Source organism: Trachurus trachurus (assembly GCF_905171665.1).
Source record: "Trachurus trachurus genome assembly, chromosome: 18".
In the NCBI taxonomy this organism is placed as follows: domain Eukaryota; kingdom Metazoa; phylum Chordata; class Actinopteri; order Carangiformes; family Carangidae; genus Trachurus; species Trachurus trachurus.
Window position 1 is genome coordinate 19,619,881 of NC_139909.1, and position 13,209 is coordinate 19,633,089.

General features: G+C 42.1%; 1 protein-coding gene across 1 annotated transcript; it reads right to left on the reverse strand.

Annotated features, from left to right (window-relative positions):
* Positions 1 to 1,401: 1,401 nt before the first annotated feature.
* Positions 1,402 to 12,530, reverse strand: coro1b (coronin, actin binding protein, 1B). Its single transcript, XM_083993448.1, has 13 exons — positions 12,445 to 12,530; positions 11,184 to 11,449; positions 10,888 to 11,039; positions 9,572 to 9,777; positions 9,211 to 9,333; positions 8,765 to 8,894; positions 6,850 to 7,031; positions 6,623 to 6,742; positions 5,738 to 5,842; positions 5,502 to 5,647; positions 5,030 to 5,087; positions 3,651 to 3,980; positions 1,402 to 2,903 (listed from the first exon to the last, which is right to left on the reverse strand). Exons 4-13 carry the CDS (start codon positions 9,773 to 9,775, stop codon positions 2,781 to 2,783), a joined length of 1,521 nt encoding a protein of 506 aa, XP_083849574.1. The 5' UTR covers positions 9,776 to 9,777; positions 10,888 to 11,039; positions 11,184 to 11,449; positions 12,445 to 12,530; the 3' UTR covers positions 1,402 to 2,780.
* Between the last annotated feature and the right edge of the window lie 679 nt (positions 12,531 to 13,209).

Below are 13,209 nucleotides of genomic sequence, written 5' to 3' on the forward strand. Positions count from 1 at the left end.
TAAAGACAAAAAAAAAAAATCAAGCAGGGTGCGGTGGAAAGCACAGCAAGGAAAACACATGGTTATTTATGGAAAGAGGAAGATTTACCCATTTGAATATTTTTTTCATTGCACAGTGTCACTTTGAATTCGCACCACAGGTGGCAATTACATTACGCATATCTTAAGACACAGACAGGCAAACTAACGGGAGCTATAAGTTAAGATACTGTACTTGTTTCCTGTTACACGTTTGAACTTGGCACTGTCGTTTCTGTTCACATGCAGGTTGTAACACCAGCTCCGTAAAAGGCAACAGAAGTGATGGTGACCTTTACTGTTGAGCTCATGTAATTTCGATATACATACACTCGTAATCCATATAATTGTTTCATCTGTGGAAAAAAAAAGAGTTAATGATAACACATCACACATGTAAGTTTATAACCTATCAAATGGATGCACCAAACTCAAAAGCTGCACAAGGTTTCTGAATGTGAAGCGCATCAGCCACATCCTGTTTCTGCTTCAATGGCTGGGCAGCCACAGCCCCTACACCTAAAATAGACAGCAATCTGTAGTGTAACTTTACACTGTATCGAACAATGCACACAACTACTGGTGTCTAATTTTACTTAATAGGTGGAAAGTAACAGCAGAGTGATGATGTTATAAAATATTTTACAATACCAGAAATCATCAATCTTATATTTGAGTTTCTTGCTTTCTTTTCTTTTCTTTTCACCTTATACTGTGTACTTGTTTTGTGCCTTTTACTAAAGACAGTTTATTTCTTTTGCCTCGTCTTTTGATACCTCAATCTGTGAATTTGTGACTCTAAATGCTCAGTTGGTCCTAGGTGCCTTTGCCAGCCATGAGCTCTCATTTGGAAAAGTATACCGGGATGAACAGCAGCTGGATCGACTATGTTTGGGTCACTTTACTGGTATTTTTCAAAATAAATTCTCTGTTTTGAAGCCTTTCCTTGTTTATGAATCATTATTCATAATACTTATTTAATAGACCATAGATTATTGTTCTGTGTCATGCAACCCTTTTGTTTTGAGATTTTCTCATCAACTCCCAGCTGTTCCCCTGCAGCCAGGCACGGTGGATTTGAGACGTGCAAATAAACTCTGCAGTTCTCTTATGTGTCATTCTTACTTGGTTGCTCAGTGTGGTCACACGACTCACTCACATCTAATTGATATGCAACAACTTCAGGAACTGTATCACAAAGGAACATATGGGCAAACTCTCTGCTGCATATTGTATCAACTAAGGCAGCTTGGTTTTTGTATCCTGTATGGGGTAAACACATACAATATACAGTATAACCTGACCTAGAAATGACCACCAATACCTCATATGTGATAAAACAGAACATTTCTTGGTGTAAATAAAACCCCCATTCAATTCATACAAAGGAGGAATGAATGTTTATTGAGCTTTCACAATGTAGTCTCAATTAAATTGCTACTGCTTTTACATTTAGTGTTAAGAGGTCAGTGTGTAAAGAAATATAAAGTACAATTAAAGTAATAAAGGGATTAGCTTGATGTGGAATGTACCATTGTTGCACTATGACTGACCGATTGGGTAAAATGGCCTGTAAGTATAGTGGAAAAAAACACACAAAACTAACAGTAAAAAAAAAGGGGGGAAAAAAATCAAAAAGAGCTTTCCATCTTTTTACACCAATACAAATGCATTTGCGAACCGTATAAAATGTTTCACTGTAACTTCCTCTTTCTTTCTTTCTTTGTTGTGACTGCGCCATAACAAGTGTTAGGGTTTTACTTGTTATGTGTTGTATTTGGCTGACCCAGCCACTTCACAAAGGTGTTAAGTCTACTCCTCTTTAGGGGCACGCCAAAATACAGCCACAGGGCCAGAGAAATTAAAGAAGAACATATTTTTTTTACGTATTTATGTCTTAATGATAATGTCCACGAATATCTCGCCTCACGATGTTACAGAAAAACCTGACAACATGAGGTACCATATCACAAGTCTTACCTTTTCATTGACTGCTAAGACTACACAGAATTACAATACACATAAATATTTTTGCTACACTCTCATTAGCCATCATTCACACGATCCCCTCTGTCAAGCTCATGATTTGTGTACCAGAAGATTTTTCCTACCATTAACCTTATACACGGCGTCCTATAATGAAGTAGTAAAAGAAAGCACAAGTCACATGATGAGTTAACAACTAGGGGTCTGAAATGACGTCACAGTTTAGCAGCTTTAACTACCTGATTAAATAGCCCTAATGCTTACATTTGTGAGAGAAAACTCATATTAGTGGTACTTCATTGCTTTGCTATAGAATGTCAACCTTCGATAGCTTTGATATAGTGCTATTTTGCTCCTACTTTGTGCATTAATATGAGGCAACGGTGCCACTGTAACTCCTTCAAAGTCCTTCGAAAATTAACACATGGTTTTTTGCAAAGCTCCAATCTGCACTATAAGCACCACCAATTAGCTGCTACAATATTCCTTCATAAGAAAAACCAAACATTACTTTACTGCTAAATTTCACTATTATGCAGATGACGCCCCCCTGTTCTCGACCACAATCTGGAAAACAATGGCAGAAACAAATTGTGGTCTTATAATTCGTCGCAATAGTTGATCTGGTTGTAACCCCACTGTGATTCACAGTTAAGTTACCACCCTACACTACATTCTCCCACTCACACAGCTCAAGATACTTGTTGATTCTAGTAAGGCTATGGTCTATGGATTTAGCAGGAATGCCCTCTGAATGTAGTGAACCTCTTGTCTCCTCATACGTCGCCGTCTTCAATCCGAGCCAGCTGCCTCTCCAGCAACTCGATTCTCTGGTTCTGAGCGAGAACGACGGCGCGTAAAGCCTTCATCTCTGCTAACAGCTCGTTTAACAGTTCATCCTGGAAGTAGGAAGTAGACAAGGTAAAAAAAAAATCAGTAAATTACTTGAAAATCTTGAAAAATGTTGAGGTTAAAGGGATAGTAGCATTTTTTTTAAAGTGGGGTTGTATGATCTACAAATAGCCCCTAAGTACTTAAATTGCAGTAGAACACTCTCTGCACTCCTCCCGTTAGCAACGCCAGCCCATAATAGCCCTGCCCAGAGATTTACAACATACATTGTTGTGAACAGACCCAAAGAAACAGCCTATTTTCACGGCCTAAAAAAGGTTTTACCTGAAAAAAAATACACAGTTCCATTGTTCACTATAATATAATTTTTTCCAGCCCTTCAAAGTGCAGGAAAAACACAGTTTTTATTTGGACCTAACCAACTCACGTATCCCTCCGCCCAGGGTTAGTGCCCGCCGATCAGCAGTTGGTTAGGTCCAAATAAAAACTGCGTTTTTCCTGCACTTTGAAGGGCTGGAAAAAAATATATTATAGCGAACAATGGAACTGTGTATTTTTTTCAGGTAAAACCTCTTTTAGGCCACGAAAATAGGCCGTTTCTTTGGGTCCATTCACAACAATGTATGTTGTAAATCTCTGGGCAGGGCTATTATGGGCTGGCGTTGCTAACGGGAGGAGTGCAGAGAGTCTTCGACTACTGCAATTAAAGTACTTAGGGGCTATTTGGAGATCATACAACCCCACTTTAAAAAAATGCTACTATCCCTTTAACATCTCTTATTCTATCAACTCACCTCTTTCTTCGGCCTCTCTGCATTTCCGTCGGTCTCTCTTGTGGCGACTCGCGGCTCTTCTTCTACCTCCTTGGTGGCGGAGGTAGGTGTAGATGTCGGAGCGGACACATTTCCAGCTGCAGGCGGGGCGGCCCCACTCCCAGAGTCCTGGGACACGAGCCTGGGCTTGCCCCTGAGGGTGTCTCTGTGCTTAGACGAAGGCGCCGAGTAGCCACCGCTCAGGGAGACCGACAGTGGTGGCGCGTCCTGCCCAGCGATCCATTCATCAGCCAGGAGAGCCGGCTCCAAGCTGGCGGTGTCCGGGTAGAGGTCTCCTTGGAACAGATCTGACTAGGGAGGCAGAGAGAGTTTTTATTGTTGAATTCTTGATGAATTTTCCTGTGTAATAGTATTTGAATAGTAAGTCACTTAAAGGAGACTTCCAGTCATAACGCTCTACAGCTCTAGGTCCCCGAGTGCGACCATAGGAAAGAATCAGAGAAAAATCTGTGCAGACCGGACCTCGCTCTCCTCCTGTTAGCTGCGCTACACTGCAGTTAAACAGCAAAGTAATGGGGGCAGTTCTTCTAACCGCGACTTTGGCCCCAATATAATGCTCAAAATATCACTACACATGCTTTGCAACATCCACCAGTTCCTTACCACACAACACTGAGTGTGCATAAACTCTGTTAATATGAGAGAGCAGTGTTAATGTGTGTTTTTATCACATACCTCTGTTTACTCTAGCTTACAGGGTAGACCTTACTAGTCGACTGTCGAGCTCGGGACTGTTTCCATATCAACAAAGACAAAAAAGCGAGGAAAACACGGATTTAGGCGGAAAAAAGTGATTTTGGATGGGGAAAAAAGCATCAATATGAATATAACTGCTTTTTTTCCCGTCCAGAAGAACTGCCCCCATTACTTCGCTGTTTAACTGCAGTGTAGCGCAGGAGGAGCAGGAGGAGAGCTAGGTCCGGTCTGCACATATTTTTCTCAGATTTTTTCCTATGGTCGCACTCGGGGACCTAGAGCTGTAGAGCGTTACTTACAAAATGACCAGAATTCTCCTTTAAATAAAATCTTCTTAAAAAGAGGCTATTTGTAAGTGTTCTCTCCAGCAAAATGTTTTGCAGGGAGTAGGTGGTAGCGATTGTTACCTCAGAAAAGCTTCTCCCATTGTTGCATTTACAGGACAATATTTATATTACACCCTTTGAACAGCACAATATCTTCAGGGCAGATTGGATGCTTACACAAGTTGGTATTAGAGAATAAGAAAATAAAAAAGCAAAGACATGATCAAGGAAAAGAAAAGAGTTGGTGATGTGGTAAGCAGAGCGCTAACTTACAACACCAGCTGTGTAGTTACAGCTAAACTACAAACAGGGTCTTACCTTCCTTGGTACAGTCATCGAGATGGGTTCCACTTTCCTTTCGTGCAGTTTGTAGAACCTACGAAAGAGAAGGAAAACAGACCTTCTATTAAAAGTCTGATGTCTTTCTATATTAATCTTACTTTGAGGAACTAAAACTACAATGTGTTGTACAATGTGCTCTCTCTCAAGACTTTCTGTGGTTCCCAGCCAACGGAGTGAAACCATGGCCAAGGTTATTCAGACAAAAGTACAAGTGTATTTTGTTGGGGACTGTTTTCAGAGGTGGATGTGTACACATGTGATCATTGGCAGTAGAAGTTGGTGTATGTTGGACTGATTACAAGTAAACTACAGTGATCCTGTTCGGGGTTAGGATGTAGTATGACAAAGGGCTCGACAGGATTTGGCAGCAGTGGTGGTTTAAGTCTTTTCTTTGAATTTGTTGATTAGAATAGAAGCAGCCTCTCCTGATCCAAGATACCGTACTTGCCTGGCAATTTCACACTTGTTGACGTCCACTGCTCTTTTACTAAGAAAGCCTGCTCCTCTCTGCGGCTCCTTGCTGCTGTACAGGCTGAGGAAGTGAACATATGGGGATTCATCTGTCACTTCAAAATACCGGATGGTGCAGTCGCCCTGAAAACCCAAACAGAAACCAAAAGGTGAATGGAAAATTAAACAAAATATCATGACGGCATTATTTGTCATGCAAATCTGGACTCATACCTTTCCGCACAGGTAGACCATGTTGGTGTCCGGGTCATAAAAGGGTAGGAGAACTCCATTACTTGTATCCATTTCTTGTACAGCCATTGGCTCTGAGAGATCTTTCTGTAATTACAAGAAAAACAAAAAAAACATTTAAAGGGATAGTTCACCCAAAATTCAAATTTCAACTAAGGGTTGGGAGAAGTTTCAGAGTCCTCCGTGCCTTCTCTGAGTTACAGCGGGGCTCCGTGCAGCACTGCATGTCCATATGACGGTTGAGAACGGAGCTCACTTTTCTTCATCCAAAAAGACACAGCAAAAAAACATCCAAATACCTCCATGCTGCTCGTCTGTAATGTCCCTCTTGTATTGAAGCCCTGACATGAGAAATTGTTCCGAAAAAAATTAAATAAGTCTATATTTTAAGCTTGTTTGTAGCGGAAGCTCCCAGTGTCTCAGTTCACTGCTTTGCCTGTGTCATTTTTTTCGGAACAATTTCTCATGTCGGGGCTTCAATACAAGAGGGACATTACAGACGAGCAGCATGGAGGTATTTGGATGTTTTTTGGTGTGTCTTTTTGGACGAAGAAAAGTGAGCTCCGTTCGCAACCGTCATATGGACATGCAGTGTTGCGCGGAGCCCCCCTGTAACTCCAAAAAGGCACGGAGGACTCTGAACCTTCTCCCAACCCTTAGTCGACATGAGGGTGAGTAGAAAATGAGTGAAATTTGAATTTTGGGTGAACTATCCCTTTAACAAACATCTATCCAGCATCCAATCACACCTTTACTTTGAGCCTTGCTAGATTAAGTGCATATTGCCACTAATTCCTTGGAACTGGTGGCAGCATTTTTCAATGTGAATGTAATTCCTATGCATACTTGTAACATGAAGAGACCTACCATATCCCACAATGCAAGCTGTCTCTCGCTCATACGGCTGAAGCCTGTGGTCAGGATCTTCCCATCTGTGAGGAACACGGCTCTCATAGGCCTGGTACCGTCATGGACCTTCTCTTTCACCTGCAAGGACAATGAAAATAGCACTCGATCACTTTGATTCATGTATGTACAGGTCTATGATCTCTCCTGTAAGCATCTGCATGTGTGGCGGAAACATTTTTAATCACCTTGAGGACGGTGCCCCTCCGTGGGTCGATGACGCGCAGGGCCTTGTCTTTGCAGACGGTGCAGATAGCGCTGCCATCCCTGTTCCAGGCCACACTGTAGATCAGGTCTGGATGGGCGTCGTTCAGCTGGTACACGAGCTCCCCGGTGCCCACGTTCCACACGCAAATGACGTTATCACAGCCTGAAACAGGAGAGAAGGTGGTGAGGCTGGTTCTTAAGAGACGGAAAATGTCCAGGACTGAACTTCATGTTGGTGTTTTCATTGGACTTTCCAGCACTTGCTTGTAAGTCTCTCTGTGTGTGGAGAAATGGACTTCCCATTTGACAAGTGTGTACCTGTGTGCAAATAGTGGGCAAGGCGATTGGTTCAGCAGCTGATGGCATCTTCAGACTCCACTTGCCAGTAATTGTCCTGTGATTTTTCACACGTTCGATCTGCCATGCTAACGCTGTTACCTTCAGGTGTCTGCAGGCTTAGGCTGTCAGTTGTGTTAAATTCCTGAAGACATATTTTCTAGAAAAGTTTCAAGTTCCAATCAGGATTCAGGAACCCACACAGCCCTGATGAAGAGTAGCTCATTTTTGAAGGTTAAAGGGATAGTAGCATTTTTTTTAAAAGTGGGGTTGTATGATCAGACCCAAAGAAAACAGCCCATTTTCGCGGCCTAAAAGAGGTTTTACCTGAAAAAAAATACACAGTTCCATTGTTCGCTATAATAGAATTTTTTCCAGCCTTTTAAAGTGCAGCAAAAACGCAGTTTTTATTTGGACCTAACCAACTCACGTATCCCTCCGCCCAGGGTTAGCGCCCGCTGATCAGCAGTTGGTTAGGTCCAAATAAAAACTACGTTTTTCCTGCACCTTGAGGGGCTGGAAAAAATTATATTATAGCGAACAATGGAACTGTGTATTTTTTTTTCAGGTAAAACCTCTTTTAGGCCGCGGAAATGGGCTGTTTCTTTGGGTCTGTTCACAACACTGTATGTTGTAAATCTCTGGGCAGGGCTATGGGCTGGTGTTGCTAACGGGAGGAGTGCAGAGAGTCTTCTACTGCAATTAAAGTACTTAGGGGCTATTTGTAGATCATACAACCCCACTTTAAAAAAATGCTACTATCCCTTTAAGGAACTTTAATATTATTTATTTCTGTTCATGACACAACAACTGATAATTTGATTTACCTTATGGCTTTATAAAATTTAAAAACATCATTATATTGCAACAAAATGTCTCCGTGACGAGTTGAACAACAGAACCAAGGTAGGTGAGTTGGAAAAACATGCGCTGCAGTCTCATGAGCATGCAATAACAGCAGCTCACAACGTCACATAGGGTTAAGATAAATATGTACATAAAAGGCTGCCTTAGTTTGCATGCTAAATGTCCTGGGATACACATTGTCAAATGAAACAAAATCCATCCTCCTCAGCAAAGTGTAATTATTTTTCAGGTTCATCACATTCCCCTTTGAACTAGCGCTGCATGCTATTAATTGCTGCGGAGGGATATCCTGTTGCTGGCTTGTATAATGCAGTAGTAGCTGAACTAGCTGGCCACTGAACACCAACACAGTAAGGTTATAGCTGCTCTTCAACTCTCACTGATAGCTGTGTGTCACTATCACTTTTCTAAAAGTTTTGTTATGTGGCGACGCTGACTTTTATGTGTAATATAAAAGCCCAGAGCGATGCATGCTCCTTTTACTTAGTCTGCTAGCCAGCGCATTGCCCTTTGAGGTCGTTTTTATGTAAATGCATGTAAAACGACAGTCGTAGAGTTTAATATTTAAACCAAGCTCTGGACTGTGAACATGTAAAGAAGCAGTAAGGCATAGTTAAGCAGTCACACACACTCCAAGTTGTTTTTTTTTTTTGCAACTTGTATGGGGTACCTGAACGGGTCAAATGACACTACCTGCACTTAGGAGGATGTTGAAGGCACTTGGGTGCCAAGCCAGGATTCCCACTCTTTTACTGTGGCCCTCAAGGGTCACAATAGCCTCGGTCATCGGACTTGTCAGGCCCCCGTCTGGGATCTGCCACACCTACACATAACAGGGGACGACACACAAATTTATAAAGAGGCAGCCATGCTTTTTTTTACCATTTTGCCTCATCTTGATTCTCAGATAAGGCAATTAGTTTCAGACTGCCGCTTACTATCTACTCTTGAATAACTATTCTATCACGGTTCTCTAAATTTACTGCATGTGAAAGGAACTGAGAAATAGTATTTATACCACACGGCTTCTTCAAATTTAGCACGACTGCAGCCATAGTAACCTGCCCATACATACATACATACATAGATTGTGACACCGACCGGCATCACAATGACAAGCCTCGAGGTCGTCAGGCTACCTTTACTGTGCAGTCCTCCGAGGCACTTGCTATGATACTGTCATCATGAGGAGACCACTGGATGTCCAGCACCGGCGCCGCATGGCCACACACCGTCGGACAGGACTGATCGATCCTGCCACTCTGTGAGAAGAAAGAAATGATGCAACTGTGACAGCATGCTGGAGAAGTGTTAAGATTACAAAACTAGCAACGCTTATCTGATATCCGCCTGTGAAAGCGCTGCACATGCATTAGCTACAGTATATGTGGAAGGACAAAATGCTTTTAGTTGCAGAGTGGAAGACGGGAAATAAGAGCGAGGCCTTTAGGAATATTGATTCAGCGTTTATCTGATGTAACGCAGCAGCGCCGGTCAGACCTTGCTGATCGGAACCACGAGGAAGGCTCCTCCTCCTCCTGCTTCGATGATGACGGCGATGAATTTGGGGCTGACCGCACACAGGGGACTGTCCCAGGTAACGCGGGACACTCTGACATCGTCGATGCAGTGTTCGGCTTTCCACGCCTGAGCAAAAACGTGGCGGAATTTGCTCTGCCGCACCACGCCTCGCCGGAACGACATATCTATGGGGGAAGACAAACACAAGTGTCACAAGTGAAGAGGATAAATTCATGTGAAATTATTCACACATTATACTTTGACATAGTTAAACAGAGTCTGGATGGATGGAAAACATAGGCCTATGTATTATCCAGTCAAACAAGCAACTGTGGTGTGAAACAATAAGTAATTTCACACTATCCTCATCCAAACAGTTAATCAACATCATAACACATTTCTGTCACAAATTTAATTTCAAGCACCACTTATATTATTTTAAAAGTAATGAAAGTGTGTTTTTAATTGTCCTTTTTACTAGTTTTACTTTAAATAAACACTAAATTTTGTTTAGTAGCCTAATCTGAAATTTTTGAGTGTTGAGTGTATTTAAGTAAAATCTTGCAATTGTAATCTGAAAGTATACATAACTATGATAAACATTACAATTGCTGTTTCTTGTTTCTACTTGTGAATATGTGTAACTAGAAATTGTCCTGTTCCACTTCTAATTTAAAGCCTTTCCCACCCCCAAGTATAACACATGAACTTGTTTCTGCACCGGCGTCCAAATCAAAACCACGGGCTTTCCGAGCTTTTCTAAAGTTTATTCTGAAAGTCCCTGACGTCTCTGGACTGCCAGAGAGAGAGACAGAGAAGGGAGCTGTCAAAACAACAGGCAAATTCTTTCATACTGGGAGTCTGCCCTGAAAAGTACAGTCAGGCTTCAGTGGACAAAAGGGCATGATCCGCCTGAAACCAAAACATGCTGTGGCACTGACAGGGAAGGGGGTTGGGCGGCCAGAGCTGCTGCTGAGGCAGGGGATCCAGTAACTCTATATGCCATCCACCTAACGATGCACAGTTGTCAAAGCAGAAACACTTGCATAGGTGTTTGTTTCTAATTAGTTTCCCCCCTCCTATAGTTCTATATGGTTACATCTTTACCCATCCTGTCTAACTGGATCCACAAAGGCACACTACAGCATTTAACTGAGGGAGTTTATTGTTGTCCGCACACAGTAGACTACAATGGTATGTGGTTCTGACCAACTACCAGTAAGGAAAAGGCAACAAAGGGAGTATGTTAATGCGTTGCAATAAAGCGGAAGGGGTTATAATTTTCGACATCGTACCTTGCTTTTCAGCGAGCTCTCTTAATTGGAAAAAGGATCACCAAAGACTCGGGCGTGACAAGAGAAGGCCAATAAAATAATCCGCCGCCAGCAGCAGCGGTAACTTAATCCTCTCCTGTGTCCAGGCAGGCGTTTACGTCGATTGCGCAGACCTATAACAAAAATCCACAAGAAAATACAAAGACCACACTCGGATTATTTTTTTCGCCACCACATTTCCCTAGCGGTCCTCCACAGCCCGTTCGTCAGTACATTATTACGCATACACGATGTGTGCCGTGGTACAAAGCCCGAACCTCGTAGAGCATGTCCCGTGCCGATAGGTGTACGGTCGGCGGTGCTCAGGCTGCAGGCGGTGATGGTGTCGGGGAGCAGATACAGACGGTGCTCGCCCCGTCTCCCTTTACAAACGACTGTTTTGGAGCGATGGATTGAGCAGGATCCCAGACACTTCCGCTCCTGGCAGGATGTATCAGAGACACGCAGGAGTCAAGAGCGTTGGCGTCCGTTTACATTTCCCATGCATGCAGATTCTGGCCTCTTAGACCGGATGTGGACGCACCTGAAAAAAAAGAGAAAAAAAACTAACTCCGTCTCCGTGGCTAAAACAATAGTTTCATTTCCAGAGCACACAATTAAATAGGCTAAATCGCCATGGATTTGTGCCTGTCCGGCTCCGCCTCAGTGCGCATGCGTAAAACACTTCCAATTTGTACGGGTGTTTGGGCATAATACATCCATGGTTTGGGCAGCTATTTCACAGTTTTACAGATGATGCTGTAGCCTATGCATACAAACACTGGTTTTGCTGATGTTTTATTTTATTTTTCATTAATCTCATTACTACGATCTACTACTATTATTGAAATAATCGACAATGAACAACAATCTGAATATGATACCATTAATTACCGTTATAAAACATACAAAAATTAGCTCCATCCAACCAACTACAACAATAAAATCTTTCTTTTACGCTAAAACTATAATATAGGAATGCATTATATAACAGTCACGGGGGCATATTTTACTGACTCTCATAAAGGTACACCAAAGTGCTTACTTGTGCATTTGCTACTTCTTTTTTTTTTGCTACTTTTTTTCTTTTTTCCCCCCAGTGCATGCACTACAGGGGTATTTTCACAGGTTGTCGCCTAAAGGAAATTATTATTTCTTCTTTTGTTAATTATAAATTATTTGTCCATTTTGGTTATTCTAGTTTCATTAAAGTTTTAAGCATAGACTGTATAAAGCATAATATTTGACTTCATGTTGCCCTGATTTCAAAAGGGGGTGTACATAACACTTTTGGCAAAGTTTGAATGGGGATTTCTTTTCTTTTTTTTCTTATTTCTTTGACCCCAGAAGGAAAAGCAGAAAATTTTAGTTTTTTAGGCATTTGCCTTCATTATTCGTAGTCGTAGGTACAGAGGGTGGATTACAACAAAGTGACACACATTGGACCGGGTTGGACTCGAACCTGCGCCGTCACAGCAAGAACTACGGCAAAAACTGTGCAGACAGCAGTCAGATATAAGGAATCAGATAAACACACACCTCTTTACCGACGACTCTTCCCCTTGTGTCCTACTCTCTCTCTCTCAGCCACCTTTAATAATAATGATACATAACGGTACTGTATCATTTTAGTAGTTTTAATTTGCTGTATTGGAGGAGAGGCTCACTGAGGTGGACTAGCGCTGCTCATCATGGTCCTTCGGCGCCGCCCAGTGTTTGATATTGGCAACGGCAGGCGTCTTGAGAAACTGATTTCCACAGGCAGTGGCCGTATGCTACTTTAAATAGTCACGTGGCTCCCATGTGCAACAGGTGGCTCCGTGGCGCAATGGATAGCGCATTGGACTTCTAGGCATTGATGTAGCAATTCAAAGGTTGTGGGTTCGAGTCCCACCGGAGTCGCATTTTTTGCTTGCTCACTTTACTTTATTGCCCGTGCAGCACTGAAACGATTACTGCTCAACAGCTTGATCTGCATCGATGCGTGTTTATAACGTGTTTATAACTGATTTACGTATTATTATTAACGTCATTGTTCGCCAGCACCATAAGCGAATGGTGCTTTCAAAATAAAGATCGGTTTCTGATAAACCCAGCTAACATGCGGTAGCATGACATGTTTATTGTAACTAAGTTTAACACCCGTTTAATCTATTAGTGATAATACTATGCAACAGGCACAACCCTAGTTAAATGTTCTTAGTTTAAAATTCATAACAAAAAGTGGTAAATTAAAATTCAACAGTGATACCCAATTTCAATAATGTTCATTCGCTAAGATCACCAGGGTGAAAAAATAAAAAT